The sequence below is a fragment of the Medicago sativa genome, chromosome 2, assembly GCF_051527215.1.
Source record: "Medicago sativa cultivar Bolivia chromosome 2, Bolivia_mono, whole genome shotgun sequence".
In the NCBI taxonomy this organism is placed as follows: domain Eukaryota; kingdom Viridiplantae; phylum Streptophyta; class Magnoliopsida; order Fabales; family Fabaceae; genus Medicago; species Medicago sativa.
This window is the reverse complement of record NC_140750.1, coordinates 74,272,029-74,290,428: the sequence shown is the minus strand read 5'-3', so window position 1 is coordinate 74,290,428 and position 18,400 is coordinate 74,272,029. Positions and strand designations below refer to the sequence as shown.

Here is an 18,400-nt window from a genome sequence, read left to right as displayed (position 1 = left end):
CAAGATTTTGGTTTGTGGGTTTGAAACAAAAAACAAGAAGAAATGTTTAGGTTTGGCTCAGCTATGCTTTTGCTGACCAAAGCTTCAAGTGGTAAAAGGCTCTTTGCTTACAGAAAATCTGATCTGATTATTATCAAACATATACATTGTCAACCAAAGCCAAGTATCAAATCGAGGTTAGCCTTTAATAGAGAGAGATAATCCTGTTAATTCATTTGCATATAATTAATTATATAAAATATGAAAATCATTTATAAAATATCTAAATTGAAAAGGAAAACTTGTGTGAGCAAGGTGTGTCAAATCAAAGAAAAAAATTTGGGGTGTGCCTTTCTAAGTTGTCTGACAGTACGAGTATTGTGCAGGTGTCCGACCACCACGTGTGTCCGACACAGCGATGGGCCTATTTCCAAGAGTGTCGGTAGTTCATAGTAAAGAGAGATATATTAAATTTGAAGTCTATTTCATTTTCCAAGCTAGGATACAAAAATTTGGGCCTATTTCCACGCGTACTAGCCAAGATACAAAATTTCTCTTAACAAATGAGACAGAAATGTTGGAAGAAACACAATGAAACATTTGCATCAAATGATGATGCAAATTACATATCAGTCAATTTTTTACCAAACAGCTAAAATTAATCTTAGTATATTTGTATATATCATGATGTAACCTACTCTTCAAATTTAAAGTGAGAAGAAAATAAGTATAATAGCTGGTGTCTGAAACAACATTTCTCAAGTAGCATACCAGAAGCTATCTGCAAAACCAAGAGTTCAAACAGCTCTACTGCTATCTTGTGCTGAGAAGCAAATCCAAAAAACCTTCAAAACGTCGTCTTCATCAAAAGAAGGGGCCAATCCATAAATTGAAAGGAGTAGAAAACCCAGAATCGCCACCAAATTTTCAGTATCTTCATGTTAGATTTCAATTTAAGAGCTAGCTTCGTTGCTTCATCTCTTACATGAGGTTCAATATGTAGTGAGATTCTGATCAGTTATTCGAGCAGAATAACTACAGCATTGTCTCCCTTCCTGCAATGTGGAAAAGAAAAGAACCTTGATTTCATTAGAGTTGGTTTTCTTGCATTCTGCATGTGTTCTAGCAAGAGATCAAATGGTTGATTATATTCTTGTAGGGCAAGTTATTATATGCACAAATGAATCAAACAACTTCAATATGCTGCAGCTACCAGATAAGATTTTAAACAAAATTTGCAAGGTGTCAACTAAAACTAAGATTGAGCTAAATAATTACTCAAAAATACTACACGAAGAAAATTAAACACTTCAAACCATTTTAAAAAATAGAACAGTGTATACATAAAGACTAAAGAGAGATATACAAATTCGAAGTCCATTTCATTTTCCAAGCATTAGCCAAGATTTTAATTTTCTCTGAATAAATGAGAGATAACTCTTGGACAACTTTTGTATCAAGGGTATGAAGCTAACTATATAAAATGCGAACAAAAGTGTGGCATGTACTCTAAAGAGCTAGTTTGTATATGAAAACATTTATGCATATCACGTTTAAGCCTTTGAGAAATTAAAAACAAACAATATACAATAGAAAGAAAGAATAGTAAGCCAAAGATATAGATGACCCTGTTAATTGATCTTGAATTTTATTCTTTCCAATTAAACATTTTAGACATATAGTAAGAAACAACAACAATCTTGTTTATTCATTTACAAGAGAACGTGTTAGCACATTTCCACTACCAGACCACATATCTTTACATATTAGGTTGTTGCATATTGGATGATGACACTCACCGGTTCCGGTAAAAACACTATTTGCCTCTCTGTCTCCTTAGCTCAAGAATACGAGCGTGAATCTTGTTAAGTAAATCCTTGAATTTTAGGTTGCTATCTATAATGCACTGTATAACAGCTACGAGACTAGCAACTTCCTGACCTCTGGCCTTGTCCTGAGAAAACGTTCAAAGTATTTATAACTATCACGAAGGTCTATTAGTATGGAATGTTTCATAAAATATAAATTAAATAAGAAAAAAATAAGAACCTTAATTTCAATAGAGTTGGTTTCCTTGCAATTACTCTCGGAAATTAGTTTTAGATTCTGCACATGTTCTTCAAAGAGATCAACTAATTGATTATTGTTGCTGAAGCTATATGCACGGCTGAATCTAACAGCTTCATCATATTGCTGTCTCTCGATAAGATTCTCAACAAAAACTGCAAGGTTTAAGAAAACTTCAGTTCATCAAACCGACTAATGAAATTTCAGTTCATCAAACTGACAAAAACAGCTATAAAATAAGTTCTAGTAAACGAAAAAAATGAACTAGGTTGGACTAAATAGTTCAAAATTTGTCAAACCGTTCGGAAAATAGAAGAGATGCATATAAAAAGGCAAATTTGAAGTCTATTTCATTTCCATGCATTAACCACTATGTCAATTAACTCTTAACAAATGAGTTGATATCTTTCTTTAGCATTACCATAATATTGTAAATAAACCACATGCTCATGGCGGCGAAAACAAAAAATTTGTTGTGATTAAGAGCTTACAAAAATGTTCAAGTTAGCAAAAAATGTAAGCCAAATTAAAGATGTTTTATATAAAAATAGGTAGATCGGATAATTGAAAACATCTACACCACTAAAAAACAGTTTAAATGAAATTGTTTCAAAAACTAAATGAAAAAGAACATTTACCCAAATATGCTTCCTCATCGGATGGTTCAATTAAAGCATCATATTGTTTCTCTCTTAAATCAAGATCCTTCACACATCCATCATACTGCTTCTCTTTTGGCTCGATCTCCTTCGCATGTACTTTGAACTGTTTGTGTTTTGACTCAAGCTCTGGCCCTCGTTCTTCATTTTGTTTCTCTTTTAATTTAAAATCCTCCGTTTGGCTTACGAAACGCATGAGCTTCTGCATTCGGGCTTTGAATTCCTCTTCTTTTGACAAGTGATCCTTCAACCGCCCTTCAAATTGCTTCTTTTCTAATTCGAGCTCCTTCACTATGCTTTGGAATTTCTCCTTTTCTGAATCAAACTCCATTAATCGGCATTTGAGTTCCTCCTCGTTTAACTCAATCTCCTTCGCTCTTCCCTCTAATCGCATCTCTTTTAGTTTCAGCTCCTTCATTCGGCTATCGACATGCTTCTTTTCAGAATCAAGTTCCTTCATCTGGCAAAGAAATTTCTCCACCTTTGATTTGAACTCCTTCACTTGGCCTTCAAGATGCTTCTCTTTTAACTTGAGCTTGTTTACACTGCCTTTAAAGAGCTTCTCCTTTGACTCGAGCTCCACCATTCGTTCTCTGTAGCTTTTCTCTTTTAACTTAATCTCCTTAACCTGCTCTTCAAATTGCTTATTTGTTGACTCATAGTCCATCATTTGAGCACGTTGATCATTCTTACTTAATTGCATTACCCTCAGAAACTTCATCCTTTCTGACTCTAATCTTTCTGCCTGTTCATCAATTTGCTTTTTCATTGCTTCAATCAGTTTCTCTTTGGTCTTAAGTTCCAAAATACATTCAGTAGTTCTGTGGGAAAAAGCCTTGAGTTCCCACCCCTTCCCTTTATGGACCTTATCAATGTTATCCATGATTTGACAAAGTTCTGTCTCTTTTGTCTTCAGTTCTTTCTTGCGCTCTCCAATCATGTCGTCCATCAAAGAGAGTTGTGCTTGCTTTACAAGAAAATCCTTGAGAAATTCTTCTGTTTTTCCCTGCATTTTCTTGTGAGATTCGTAAATTCTTTCAACATAACTCGTTTCCTTTTTCATCCTTTCAAGATCTTTGGAGCACCCCTCAATATCTCTCTGTATGGAGTGCAATCTATCCTCTTCTACTTGCCTCTTCTTTTTGCATTCTTCAAATGATTTTTCTACAAATGCAAGTTCTTCCGTCAGCGAGGAAAATGTTTTTTCAGCAGATTTGCTTGGCATTGCAATTTTCCTCAACAAAGGAGTATCATTTTTTCTTGTATCTTTAACTTGATTATCATATGGTGTGACCTTTGATTTTTTAACAGAACTTTGCAAGGAGTTGTTGTTATCAAATGGTCTCTTAACCGGCTTTGTAATAGTATTACATTTACTACTCGATGCTCCCAAATTCGACATCCGGGATAACCTTTCTGACAAAGGGAGATCATCGTCATAATCAGCGTCATCATAGGAAACCGCGTTCCTCACATTTGAATGCCAAGTATTTTTCTCAGATGATGTATAGCGTTTTAAAGTTAAGCGCCCGTTATCACCGCCAACACCATCAAAATTTGACTTATCAGAACTCTTAACAGACATTCTTGAACACCACATAAAACCCTGGGAAGAAAAAACAAAGACAAAACCAAAATCAAGAAGCTTTCTTTAAAAATTCCTAGATCAATAATCAAAGTGATACTACATAATTACCAAGGTTCTAAAAAAAAGACTGTTTCCATGAAAATTGCCGCAACAAAAAGGTATAGGTAGTGTTCAATTAACCTGGAAGGGTATGTTCTATTAACCCGAAATCAAAACACTTATAGAAAAATCAATAAGAATATGCATTGCCAACAAATAAAAGAAAGACTTAAATATAAAAATGTCCCTGCAATATGAAGCATTTTAGGTAAGAATATTTATTTGATTTTAAAGGGAAATCAAAACACTTGGTATTAGCAAGGACCATTTACATATGACTAAAAGAAAGCAACATGAAACATGAACAGCATTATAATGTTTTTCTGACACATATCATACAATGTTGAGTTATACTAATGATAAGGTTGTTTCATAGTTTCAAAAATGATGAAATAACTAACAATTAATAATAAACAATTACCATTAACAAAATGTCTAAAATAAAAAATAAAAAAGATTAAAAAAGAAACATGGTTCTTACAATGATGATGATGATGGTCCTCTTGTCTCGGAGGAAGGAGAAATGACCGTTTGCTCAAAGAGAAATTTTAGAGACAGTTTTTGAGAGAAGAGTGTGATTGTGAGTGGGAGCTAGCGGTTTATTTCTTATATAACATTCCATTATATTCACTTTAATTGTTGTTCTTTATTTAATAAATAATATTCCATAATTTCCTTTTTTTATTGTTGTTTTTTTAATAATAATTTGGTTCTATTTTTCCTTTCATATCAAATTAAGCTATTTTTATGAATTGACTTTATTTTTTTTGTGAATGTATGAATATACAGTCAACATACCTTTCAAAAAAATAGTCAATTATCTTCAAAAGGAAATAGTCAATGCAAAAAATATTACACCTTCAATCAATCATTTGTAGACATCAATTCTCTATTTGACTTTTCTATGATAACTTTGTCAACGGTAATTTATTTATGGTCAATTGTTCATATGTAGTCAATATTAAATTTTCACACAGTTTTGTCAAAAAAAAAAAAATTCACACAGTCGATTGTTCATACTTAGTCAACCTGACCAAAAAAAGAAATAAAAAACTTAGTCAAATAATTCATTCACTAAAAATATATGCAAATGAATTCAAAAGGTAAAATATTCTTGGTCTAAATACATTTGACTTTTTAAATCATTTTGTTACGTACCAAGAGTTTTTTATTATTTTTTTTAGAGGTAGAGTTTGTTTGTTATTAATTACAAAAAAAATTACTTATACTTCTAAATATAATTATTATGAAAATTTAATCAAAATTAGTCGGAGCTACTTCAAATTCATTTGTTTTTTTTAAACAATTTCAAATTCATTCGTTATTATGAATTATTGTCAAGAATCAAGATGGACACTAACGTGCCTCTCTTTTTGCTTTTATATTATGTTTAATTGTATGTTTATTTTATCGTACTTAATTATAATTTTTTTGAATACACCATAATTAAATAAAGATTTAACTTTGTACCAAAAAAAGATTTAACTTATATTATTACTATTATAATGTGATTTAATTAATTTTTTTAATTAAAAATTTAAATAATATTATACAAAAGATAAAGTTGTAATTTATACCTATCTATCAAGGGGATACATGTTTTTTCGTGGCTTTTTGACTTTCAACTATGTCCTTCATTTAAATTATTGTATTAATAATTTTATCTCTTATATTTTATTATTTGAGTTATTAATTAAAAAATATTAAATTTCTTTAAAATAAGAACAACGCTGCGACATTAGAGTTTAAATTATTTATTAAAAAATAGTTAAATATCATGTTGTCTCATCAAACATTAGACTCGGACATGATATGATTAGCATATCTTGTCTATTACCATAACCACCAAGCGGCCTCTAAGAACCACTCTTCATTATCTTCAATCAATTAACATTGATTTAGTCACATCAATTAGCACTTGCATAAAACCAAAACAAACATTTCTGTTTTTTTTGCAAGTAGCCTATTGATTAGAAATTTTACCATTAGTCCCGTGAGCATAGCTCAGTTGGTAGGACAATGCATTATTATATGCAGGGGCTGGGGTTCGAACCCCGGACACCCTATTTATTCACCTTATAAGGTGAATTCTAGCCACTAGGCTACTTGACCAAAAAAAAAATCGACCATTAAATGTAAATTGATGAGGTGTCTAATTCGAACTTTGACCCCTGCATATTACAATGCATCGTTCCTATCAATTGAGTAGATCAAAAGAACAAAACAAACATAATATAGTTACATCAGCTAACATGATTTAATTTTATTTCTTCAAAAAAATCATTTAATTTTACCGTCTTTTAATTTTCCTTTTTTTATTTTATTTAAGGTTGTTTATATATAAACAAAAAAAGGACATTTTGTCAGCCACTGCTACCGTACACATGCACACTCATCAGAAGAGGTTACTCACATGCTATGCTTGATATATGATGCTGACCAATGCTTGAAATGGAAAAACCATCTTTACTTATAGCAAACTTTCTCTGATTATTGATTATTATCATACTAGACTTCTACGCGTGCTCCGCACGGGTCATTCACACGTTAAATATTAACCACAAATTGAAAGATATATCATAGAAATAAAACACTTGATAAATACAAACTACATTGAATTTCAAATTAAAATTGTCTCGTGTATACACTACCACAATGATATGATGTCATACATTGCGAAATACTTCATGATATACCATATTTGAAGTCACATTAGTGTTTTTACCATCTTCATCGGTTATAATCTCTTGAAGTAACTCTTGCATGCAGAAGTTCAATTCTCTTGCATGTAGAAGTTCAATTGAAGGGAGTCAATGCTAAAAGGGCATTAAATACACATGGGCATGCTTAGAATGATACCCCGTAATTTTCTAACCTCAACATTTGTCATTAATATAAGACATAGTGTATATTTGAACTGCTCAATGCACTATTAGTCACAAAAATATGATGGCCCTTTGAGTGTTGCTCGAAATCTTTGTTACAGTGATAACAAAAAACTTAATTGTAAGCTACATAAATGAATATATAGAAACTTGTCTGTGTTCAGCCATTAGAGGTTCGATGATGCGTTGAGAGAATTCTTTATAGCTGAATGTAAACTGCAAACAAAGGAGGGTGCCATTGCACATGTATATATAGAGTGGAATGGAGAGTTTGAATCATAGATATGTGTGTACATAATGATAGAATAGAATATTTTGTTATAATTGGCTATAATTAGTTTCATGTAATTATGTTGTATAATGATTAGATAGTTGACTAAACGTTACACAATACTTTTATATATTCTATTCAAACTACCCAATCAACATCCTTTATGTGATATAATAGAATATTTTGTCATAATTGTCTATAATTAGTTTTCTGTAACTATGTTGTATAATGATTGTATATATTCTATTCAAACTACCAAATCAACATCCTTTATGTGATAGAATAGAATATTTTGTCATAATTAGCTATAATTAGTTTCCTATAATTATGTTGTATAATGATTAGATAGTTAACTAAACGTTATCAAAGGTCATGATAAATGCTTGAGGGTTTAGTGGTTAGTTGGAAGATATGATCGCATTAAATGCTGGCAAAGGAGGGAAAACTTGGAGTGTTTAGGGCTAACTGCCAGCTTGGCAAGTTTAACTTTTATAATAAAGGATTATACATTAGGATGGATAATATACATAGTCAAACAATGAAACAAAACAAATTAACCAAAACATGAAAGAAGCAGATTTTGGGAGAAAACAAATAATTGTCAAAGCAATTGATACACATGTGAAAAATTACTAAATACAATAAAGCATGATTATTTAAAAGTTAATTTTATACTCTAAATTATAAAATCAATAGCAACATATTTAAATTTAATTATCATTGACATTTAAATTATAAAGAAATGATTTAATTTTTCTTAAATGGTGGTTCAAAATTAATATATATCTTAAAAATATTTATTTATGTTAAAATAGATTAAAGTGTAGTGCATATTTAATTATTAAGGGAGGGGATTGTAATTTAAGCATCATATAAGGGAGGGGAGTATAAATTTTACTTTTCAAGGGAGGGGAGTGTATATTTTAATATAAGAGGGGAGGGGAGTGTAATTCAAGCATCTTTGAGGGGAGGGGAGTGTAATTTACTCAAAAATTATATGTAATGGTTGAAAATAAAATGCTATCATAGGATTGTGAAAGATTGATTTTGCATCAATTAATCTTCCAAATAATGCTATCAATTAATCTTTCTTACCATGTGTTCACCAAACACATAATAGAATATTATGTGACTATCTTTACCTATCCTTACTCCGTTCATTATCATATTATGTCTCTATCTTATCTTTCGCACTAATCAGACTCTTATAAACTTAAATAAAACTCTTGGTTAATTTTTTTCTCCTGAATATTTTCGATATGTTATCCGCGGTATTTATTATTTTGTCTCAAACATCATTGTGGTTAAATTGAGCTCAATTATATTGAGTAATATATAAAAGGTCAAGGGTTTTCTCTCTTCGTACACTCGAGTATAAAATAACCCGTATAAGATTTAACTTTAGAAAATATTGCCTCACATCACTAAAAATGTTATTCCGATACCTTTTGCAATTTTATGATCAAAGGATGTGTCACACCAAAACTGTTAATTGCTGATTTATATTAATCATTTGTGTGACACATACTTTGATCATAAAATTGCAAAAGGTATCATTGTAGTTCTTAATGATTTAAGCTCACTAACTGGTTAAAATCATTAATATAAATGAATGTGTTACTTGTTTTAGTCTGTGTGTCCCTCCAAACGAATTCATTTAAATTACGAGTAATATTTGATGATTTTGATGGTGAATATGGGTGCATCAGTTTAAAAAAAAATAGATTTTGTGTTAAAAGAATCTAGAGATTTTTTTTTAAAGATTTAAAAAAAAAATTGAAGTTATTTTTGACTTGTACATGTGTTGCCTCCTTGTTTTTGAAAAAAATAGATTTTGAGAAAAGCTAATCCTAATAGCTTTTCATTTTATGGTCAAAATAGATTTTTTTTGATAAAATGATTTTTTTAAAAATCCTAAACAAACACTTGGGTGTGTTTGTTTCAAGGATTAAATTTACCATCCTGGGAATAACATTCCTTGGAACATTGTTCCTAGGAATCTTAACCCCATTAAAGTGCTTGGTAATTAATTTAGTTTCCTAGGAATATTTTTAAATATATTTAATTTATAATTTAAAACATAAAAATAAAAGAGTTAAAATAGTGTGTGAGTGGGAAGTTATGGTTGGTTACCTCTTATTCCCAAGGGAATAAAAGATTCCCATACTTTAACATGGGAACAACAAGTGGAAAAGTCATGTGTAAATTTTATTCCTAGGAATAAAATGTACCCAAGCATAATTTATGAAAACTTGAAACAAACATGGGAACCAAGAATTCCCAATGTCACATTCCAGGGAATAAATTTGTAATCCATGAAACAAATACCCATAGAAATGAAAAAAGTGATATTTTAAAGGGAAAAATAGATTTTTTTTTTTGAAAAAAAACTGAAACAAACAGGTTATATATTTTGACCCAAATATGAAGTAGAACACCCGTGTAGTTTACGATGAGTTGCATGTAGATTCAACAAAACTTTCGAACACATAAGTTTGCATTACGAATTATGTTCTTTACCCAACACATTTTGCTCATTTCCAACTGAAATTCCAAAAATACCCCTGCGTGAGTTAACTCACACTAGTGTTAAATCTGCATGACTTAACTCACTCAGAGATTTACACGGAGATTTACACTAGCGTGAGTTAACTCACGCAGAGATTTACACTAACGTGAGTTAACTCACGCAGAAGCATTATAGTCATTTCAGTTGGGAATGAGCAATTTTGGTTGGGTAAAGAGCAGAATTCTTACATTATTCACAACATTGCACACCAAACACTTCACTAGATCCTTGTGGTACTCCCTTGGTCCCTTAATACAATAAGACTCATTTAACTAGTACTAATCTACTAAACTAAATATAAAAATAATAGTCCGTAGAAATTACACTTTTGCCCTTAATAAGGGCATTTTCGTAAATTAGTAAATGGAGCTGCCTACCTATATATGTGTTTTTTTTTTTGTTGATGAAGAAAAGGAAAAAAAAACAAGAAGGAAAATAGAACACGGGACAGAGAAGAAAAAAGAAAAAAAACAGAACGAGAGAAGGGAGGGAGAGGAGAAGAAGGAAAAGAAGCCGATGGAGGAAGAAGGGAAATTGGAGAAGAAGGCAAGCTTCAATTTTAAGGTGAGTTTCCCTTTTCCTTTCCCTCATGCATGTTGAAATTTGATGAATTTAGGGTTAGGTTTTCATTTGGGGGAAAAGGGAATTTTAGGGTTTTTCATGAATCTAATGCCATGCATGTCTCAGATTGAATGAGTTTTGTGTGTTTTCTGTTTTATTTTTGTTTTTGCTTTTGTGGTTTGGTGATTCTGGGTTTTTTTGGTTGTTGATTCTGTTTTTGGTGTGATTATGTTTTTGTTTGTGATGTTTCTATACAAGTAACTTGTGAAAAAATTGATTCTTTTGAGATGAAATCACACTTGGTATAAATTGCACATAAGGTGTTTGTGAAATTGACTAAAATTGGTGATGCATGAATTGTTTACTTGATGACTTAAAAATTGATGGCATATTTGTAGTCTCAGTGATATATGAATCTGTTCAATATGGATCCTCTCATATGTTACTATCTAAAATGCCATAAAAAATAATTATGAACAAGTTTTAATCTGTTGCAGAAAAGGTTAATGAACTTGCTACATGCCATGGTGAAATCAAGGTCGTAAGGGCAATTGAAGCTAAGAAAGATAAGGCCATAGAAGAGGTATTAATGGTAATTACTAAGCCACCATACTTACAAGGCAATTTTCTGAGGTTTTTTGTGTTTGTATGATGTTGAGTGATTGTTTTTGTATTTTGCATGTGTTGTGACATGTTTTTGGGTATGTTTGGTGGTTTTTTTTTTATGCATGTATGTTGATTTTTTTATTTGGTGTTTGTTTTATAGGAAAATATATGTTTAGTTTGATTATGGTATGGTCTGTTCATTTTGAGTATTATGATTTATAGTTTTTTGGTATGCATGTTTTGGAAATTTTGTTTGGTGTTGAAGGGATTGTAAAAAAAAATTATTGCTGAAAATGTGTGTCTGGATTTTGAAAATACTTTTATGGGTTTTCAATTGGTGAAAATGAAAGTTATAGTCTGTTTGATATGAGTAATTGAAGACTCTTGTGGTTGATATGATTGAATTGTTCTTATTTGGTGAATAATTTACCTGTTAACATCTATTTAGAATATAGTCTGTTTGGTCTCATCATTTTTCTTGAGGATTTGTAGATTATGTCTCAATTTCATGTTTAACTTTGAGAGGATTTTGATATAATTTGGTTTGATACATTTAGCTTGGTGTTTTTGATGGTTACAGTTGGTAGCACAAGATTCTAGAGAAAATAGGTTTGCTCTGTCATTTGATGTGCTAAAAAATATTGACTTTTGGCAATAATATTAGATATTTTGAGATTTAGTACTTGATTTTTATCTGGATTGCAGCATTGAACACTATTAAATCTACATATGATGCTTTATTCTCTTATGATGTTCTTGAATTTATGATAGCAGAGATGTATGATAGCAGTAATGTTGGAAAGATAGCAACTGAAGCATGTGCATTTAAATTATGACATTAGAGTCTATTTAGAATATAGTCTGTCTGGTCTCATCATTTTTCTTGGTCTCAATTTCAAAACCTCTAGAACGATCCATCTGAAACAGGTTTAGATTAGTCCCAATGCAAAGAATTTTTTTTACAGAAAAGAGCATTCTGGTAATGTGACAATGATATATCGAATACGCATAAAACAACTTATAACCTTGATATTCCTCCCTGTCTTCCTTATTTTTACGCCAAAGCTCATAAGCAGCACATATAACTTCATGAGTACCAATCATGGAAAGATACATAAATATGAACTTTTATTTGTTGAAGTTGTTTATATATAGGTGTATTGAATCAGCATAAGAGAATAAAGCATCATATTGTATCTTACACTTAAAATATTTTTCTTGCTTCTTTATCACTCCTTAAGAAAAGGAATTTAATATATTAGTAAATTTGAAAGAATTCTCACAAGCTAAATGATCCTTATATGCATCTGTCTGCCATATTGTACTCTTTCATTTGTCAGATTTGATGAAATTAAAATTTTGTAGCTTAAATTTTGAATTGGGTGTTCTTATTGAGGTTCAGTTGTTTGTTAGATTTGATGAAAGTAAAAATGGGTTTATGAAATGCACTATTGATAACAGTTCAATGTAAACTGAAAAAGATTTGAGTAGGCAGATTATACAAACTAAATTTTGTTGACAAGTAGTTGTAGATAGTGATCCTATGATAGAGGTGGTTTGGATTTCTGACTATGCTATTGGGTAAGAGTTCATTTTCCAGAGATTTTAAATGCTCAGTTTATCTGTGATTGTAAATTTGTGGTAAGGCCAATTGTTCGTGAGGTCATTCTCAAAGGTTAGGTTTTTCTGTGAAATTGGATATCTGACTTCAGTTACTTTCATCTTGGCAGGGAGAACAAGCTTTATTGGAGCTGATAATCTGTGTTTCAAGGATTTTGTATGTTCTCTTTCTTCACTCTCTTGCTACACTCACATACCTTTGGATCACTTGCAAGGATATGATAGAAGCATATTTATGCACCTCATGGCTTAAATATTACATATAATATTAATATGTATGATTATAATGTAAAATAAGTGGTTCAATGCTTTTAGAAGTTTAGTTTTTGCCTAATCTTTCTAATGGAGAATTGTTTTTAAAGTATTTTTGAAAAACTAGCAATTGGTAGCACAATTCAAGTTCTGAAATTTCTAGAGTTGTGCAACCATGTAACCAGTTGCTTGCCTTAAAACCTTTTCCCCAATATCAATTCCAACACAGCAATCAGGGAAATAATTCTCAATGCAATGGTTATGGCCATCTAGAAGCGATTGCAAGAGCAAAGATCTTGAAATTTATTGTGTGATCTGGTGTTATCACGAAAGTTTTGCAATTTGCAATACACTTTTGCTTCTGCTCATTTTCAACTTTCAGCTTTTTGTCGTGGAATTGAAACTTTAGCATAAAATGTTTTTTGCTACAGGTTCTACATGGTGCATCTGGTATGTACAGAAATTTGAATTCATTGGCCATGCAACTTACAAAAAGAAAATGTGTCGTTGCGTGCTGAACAAAAGGATGGATCAGTGGTGGAGAGTAGAACACAGGTTGGTGAACTTGATGGAGGGAAGGCACGTTCGAAGAAACAAGGGAGGAAGAGGGATGTTGTGGATTTGAGGACCCTTTTGGTTCTGTGTGCACAAGCTGTGTCTGCTAATGACAATAGGACTGCTAATGAATTGTTGAAGCAGAATAGGAAGCATTCTTGTCCTTCAGGTGATGCATCACAGAGAATGGCTCATTACTTTGCGAATGCGATTGAAGCGCGCATGGTTGGTGCTGGTACCAGTACACAAATATTATATATGAGCCAAAAGATGTTTAATGCTGCTGATTTCTTGAAAGCTTACCAAGTTTTTATCTCTGCTTGCCCTTTCAAAAAATTTGCACATTTCTTTGCAAATATTAGCTTTCATTTTTGTGTGTTTAGATTCATTCGAATCAATTTTATTGCTATCAAAGACCAAAATTGCCATGTTTTTTAAAGATGTATGTTTGGATTGGCTGTGAGTGTTTAGATTTGTTTGTAGGAATTCTGACTTTTATAATTGTGTTTGTTCATGAAGGTTGGTGAAGATGATCCTATGATACATCAACTTAGCTTCCATATTTCAATATTTTTTTTATTTATGGCTGAAATATATGTTGTTTTGTAAATAGGAAACTTCTATTTGATTAGGTAGATTTGCTCATTTTTCCCTTAATTTTCTCATCTCTAACTTTTGTTTATTGTGGTACACAGATTCAAGTCAACAGAAGTGACTATGACAATGTAATTGGAGCTTTGCCATATCTGAAAGTAAGCAGAAAAGCTATGTAAATGTTGTGTTTGCAAATCTGAATTATGAATCTTGCATGGTCCTGTCTAAGGATTTGTAAGTCTCCAATATGCTTTTACACCATTTGAAAGTTGTTTTATTTTACAAATGAATTGAGGTGGTTTTTGCCACTTGAAGGTGGTCTCAAGGACAAGGTAAAGCATAGAACACATATAATTGTGTTTGGAATTTTGAACTTCATTGATGGTTGAAGTAGGTATTTATTGAATAAATGGTATGTATATTATCTTGCATATGGACTGTTATAAGTATGTATGTATCTTAGTCACAAATTATTGAGAAATAATGTTGGTTTATGTTATAATAATGAGTGAATAGGATAAAAATTAATTTTTGATTCATTTCATTCTTTTAGTTCCTGATGATTATATTTAGGTTTGTTGTTCCTTAGTGTATGTGAAGACTCACAATTTTTTTCCTTACCCATGGTCAGATTGGTGATAACTTATTTTATGCAGCAGCAATTGCAATGCATTGTTGCAGCCAATGCAAAATATCTTCAATGATTTGTGTATGGAGGAATTTGTTACTTTGTTTCCTACCTGTTCTTCAACTATATGAATTTCAGAATTTGGCTTAATTATATACAAGATAAGTTCATTCCCACCATATTTTTGTTTGTTACATACTAGATGGCATTCACCTTTTAGGTAGTCAGCATGGTTAATATTTGAAACACATGTATAATTTATATAGTTAGTATCACTTTTAGGTCATTGCTTTAGGCATTTAACTTCTAATGCAAATCAGGACAAACTAATGGACTTATTGCTCGCTACCAGCCAACAAGCTTGCAGGACTGGAGCCTATTAATTTTATTACGTCTGCAACGCCGCACCTTGGTTGTAGAGGGCATAAGCAGCTAATTCTTTTGGACATGTAGTATATCATGTTTTCTTTTATTAAATTTTGTGTGAGTTGTCTGATGAAACTTTACTGCAAATAATGTAATTTCTGTCTCCTTTACTTTGGCTGATTACTCTGCTACAAGTGATGGTTATTGAGGGTAATTAAATAGGAGTTTGCAACATCATTGTGTAAAAAAATATGCATGTCATACTAATCTGTGTTGGTGAAAGCTTCATGACATGGTTTTGGAATTTCACATACTTTAGGTTCCTTTGTTATGTGGATTTCACTCTTTGGAGAAAACAGCATCTCGTCTTTCGCGGTTTCTTGGTAAAACAGGGAAGCATTTATTTTTATCTGATGGTAAGAATGAAAAACCTCCTCTTCTTCTCCAGATGGTTCGTGACTCCAAAGATATTAAATTCATGTAAGGTTTATTGTTCGTTTAGTTTGATTTTCGCAACTTCCTTATGGTTTAGAAACCAAATCATGAACAAACAACATACAACATATTATATCTCTTTCTCTATAGGTCTGCTTTACGGTCCTTCAAACTCCGCGTTGCCTATGCAAATATTCGTTACGACCGTATTCTTTTGTTTTAGTTCAGATACATTAACCTTTGCATATTCTATTACTATCACAATTAATTTCCACTGTCTGTAAGTTTAAATGAATAACTTGACTCCTAAACATAAGCAAAACTTGAAAATTGTTTTTCGACCACTTTTTATTATTACTTCTTTCACTAACTTTGTCACGTATTTAGCAATGACATATAAAAAATTGTATTTCACTTTTTCCCTTAGTTCCCTTAATTGGTGTTTGATGCAGATGTATAGCGACTATATGAAGAGTTATAGAGAGAATATGGCAAATTTCTTAGAATCTGAGCTACTGATAGACATTGAGGTAGGACTTGGCCCTGCTGGAGAACTTAGATATCTTTCTTTTTCAGAATGCCTAGACTGGGTATTTCTTGGTATTGGAGAATTTAATGTGAGTTTGTGTATTTTTTGTTGTAGAAATTTGTGCACAGTTCCACGTGTATGCATATATGTTCATGGTCATTTGTATCCTGCATATTGTTTCAGGGTGCTCATGATGCCGAGATTCTTACATTAAGCTTTACTCATGATGCTGAAAGGTGTAGTTATCAGTCTTATAAGCGTGTACGTGGCAGGTTGACCGAGGTATGATGGAACAATTTCATACGATGACTTGCCATTTTACTAAAATTTGTTATGTAATGTTTAATGTTGGAATATTTATATGAAAATTGGAAATGCAGGGGACAGGCTTCCAGTAGGTGCACCAGCCCTTATGATGTCACCATAAGCGGTGAGTCCAGGATTAGTGAGGCCAGATATCATGCATGAGAGGGACTCCAAATACAAAATTTCCTCAGAGATCCCTCGAGGATTGAGATTCCAGAGCCAGAATGGCTGACTATTTGAAGCAGGATGGCAAAGGCTTTGTCATTGACTTTGAAGAAACTGATGAAAAAGAGGGCTTCTTTTCCTTGAACATATATATAGATATAGCTATATATATGTAATCTTGAGTGAATAAATCATATTATTATATATGTTTATAGATTAATTAGGGGGACAAGCTTAATAGCAGCCTTACTGGTTCATATTTGACAATTTGTGTATGATAATTTAATCAAAATTGGTGACATTGTATAATCAAAATTGAAGAATCAAACCATAGAAATGAATCAATTAAACAATTACAAATCCATTCTCGACCAGGACTAATATACATTAAATCACTTTTCATGATGTTGAGATATACATGTTTCTCTCATACTCTTTTACTGTTAATGTTGTGTCCTAGATCTAGAAAATTAACTTCTAATAAGTCACTCCTAACTCATTTTTATGTGTTACGATTCACAAATAAGCTGGTGCATGTGCATCACAGTGCATTATAATTGCTCTTCTTTTTCTTCTATTTTTGTTGAGGTATTTTTACCTTCTTTCTCTTTCATTTTTATTCTCCTATTTTTTTGAGATATTTGTTCTACATCTTTGTGACATAACCAAATTTGTCTCTCTGTATTTTGTGATGTAGATTGATTGAATTGAGAAGTGGAAATGACTTTTTCATTTTTAACTCCAATTGTATTAAGACTTGCAAATCTTAACGCCTCACACAACAACAACTTAGACTCATGTTCGTTATGATCTGATAGCACTTTGTATTTTTTCTCTTCATAAGTTACTTCTTTTGGCAATCTGAATGTCTCACTACCTTTATTTGTTTCTCTTCATAGAGTTTGTCCTTTTGGCAGCTTATATTCTTTTGGCAATTGTGGCATAATAATTTGTCATGCCCATGGAAATTATGATTATAAATACATTGCAATTATCGGATTTGATATTGAGTGATATGATTCCTATTTATATGCAACCCCCTCAACTTTGCAGCATATGTGGAAAATAAGGGTTTAATGCTAATTGATTCAAGTTAATTCTATTTTATTATTTTGCATTATGTAGTATATATTTTGTGGATGATAGGTTTATTCTTGAAAGTTTTGATTAGTGAATCCATTAAAAAAAGAGTGCTCACTTGCATAAAAATTTCAATGTCTACTAAATCATCTGGGCATCCTACTATTATGAACATAAGATAAATAACAATTGCGAAGCACGCGACCTTCGTTCTCAAATTTACGAAGAATAGAAATGTTCCGTAATTTGTACATCTCTCCAAGCTGCAGAAATCTTCTTACTCATAATTGCTAAATATGCTTGCTTGATTTTCATATTTATAAACGACAAAAATCTCTAAAAAAAATTGCGGCTATCTCCCTTAATTTACTCATTTTTCCTTTAGAACAATCTCTTTACAAAATACGTTACTGAACCCCATACTTTAGACCATGCATCACAAATATTTGGATTATGCGACCTTCGTTGAAGCTGGAAGACAATATGATATAAATCAGGTAATAGGGTTTTCATTGGTATACGTTAAAGCTTTGGTAATAGGGTTTCATTGGTTTATAGATAGATATCAATTATTAATAGAAAAGTG

General features: G+C 31.6%; 2 protein-coding genes across 30 annotated transcripts; one reads left to right on the top strand and one right to left on the bottom strand.

Moving 5' to 3' along the window:
* Window positions 1-444: 444 nt before the first annotated feature.
* Window positions 445-4,305, bottom strand: LOC146950646 (uncharacterized). The gene is made up of 4 exons (XM_085746587.1): window positions 2,685-4,305; window positions 2,029-2,201; window positions 1,779-1,933; window positions 445-1,034 (listed from the first exon to the last, which is right to left on the bottom strand). Exons 1-3 carry the CDS (start codon window positions 4,303-4,305, stop codon window positions 1,796-1,798), a joined length of 1,932 nt encoding a protein of 643 aa, XP_085602713.1. The 3' UTR covers window positions 445-1,034; window positions 1,779-1,795.
* A 6,216-nt stretch (window positions 4,306-10,521) lies between these two features.
* LOC146950645 (beta-amylase 6-like) lies at window positions 10,522-17,094 on the top strand. Of its 29 annotated transcripts, none has more exons than XR_015027647.1 (10): window positions 10,523-10,681; window positions 11,176-11,270; window positions 13,015-13,061; window positions 13,588-13,946; window positions 14,407-14,463; window positions 15,619-15,779; window positions 15,885-15,940; window positions 16,187-16,264; window positions 16,447-16,545; window positions 16,644-17,094. XR_015027647.1 is itself a non-coding variant. In XM_085746592.1 (10 exons), exons 7-10 carry the CDS (start codon window positions 15,551-15,553, stop codon window positions 16,659-16,661), a joined length of 672 nt encoding a protein of 223 aa, XP_085602718.1. In that variant the 5' UTR covers window positions 10,523-10,681; window positions 11,176-11,270; window positions 13,015-13,061; window positions 13,588-13,936; window positions 14,407-14,539; window positions 14,621-14,717; window positions 14,937-15,550; the 3' UTR covers window positions 16,662-17,094. The 29 variants fall into 29 exon arrangements, 20 of the variants coding, with proteins under 20 accessions (XP_085602718.1, XP_085602725.1, XP_085602726.1 ...); XR_015027646.1 differs by having other exon boundaries at window positions 16,187-16,351; XM_085746592.1 differs by adding an exon at window positions 14,621-14,717 and having other exon boundaries at window positions 13,588-13,936; window positions 14,407-14,539; window positions 14,937-15,940; window positions 16,187-16,351.
* Window positions 17,095-18,400: the final 1,306 nt, after the last annotated feature.

Coding starts and splice junctions, on each gene's coding strand:
- LOC146950646 (XM_085746587.1), bottom strand. CDS start 4,305: ATGTGGTGTTCAAGAATGTCTGTTAAGAGTTCTGATAAGTCAAATTTT. Junction 2,202..2,684: donor CGATGAGGAAGCATATTTGG/GTAAATGTTCTT, acceptor TAAACCTTGCAG/TTTTTGTTGAGAATCTTATC. Junction 1,934..2,028: donor CCAACTCTATTGAAATTAAG/GTTCTTATTTTT, acceptor ACGTTTTCTCAG/GACAAGGCCAGAGGTCAGGA.
- LOC146950645 (XM_085746594.1), top strand. CDS start 15,551: ATGCATGTCATACTAATCTGTGTTGGTGAAAGCTTCATGACATGGTTT. Junction 15,941..16,186: donor TGCAAATATTCGTTACGACC/GTATTCTTTTGT, acceptor TGTTTGATGCAG/ATGTATAGCGACTATATGAA. Junction 16,352..16,446: donor TTGGTATTGGAGAATTTAAT/GTGAGTTTGTGT, acceptor ATATTGTTTCAG/GGTGCTCATGATGCCGAGAT.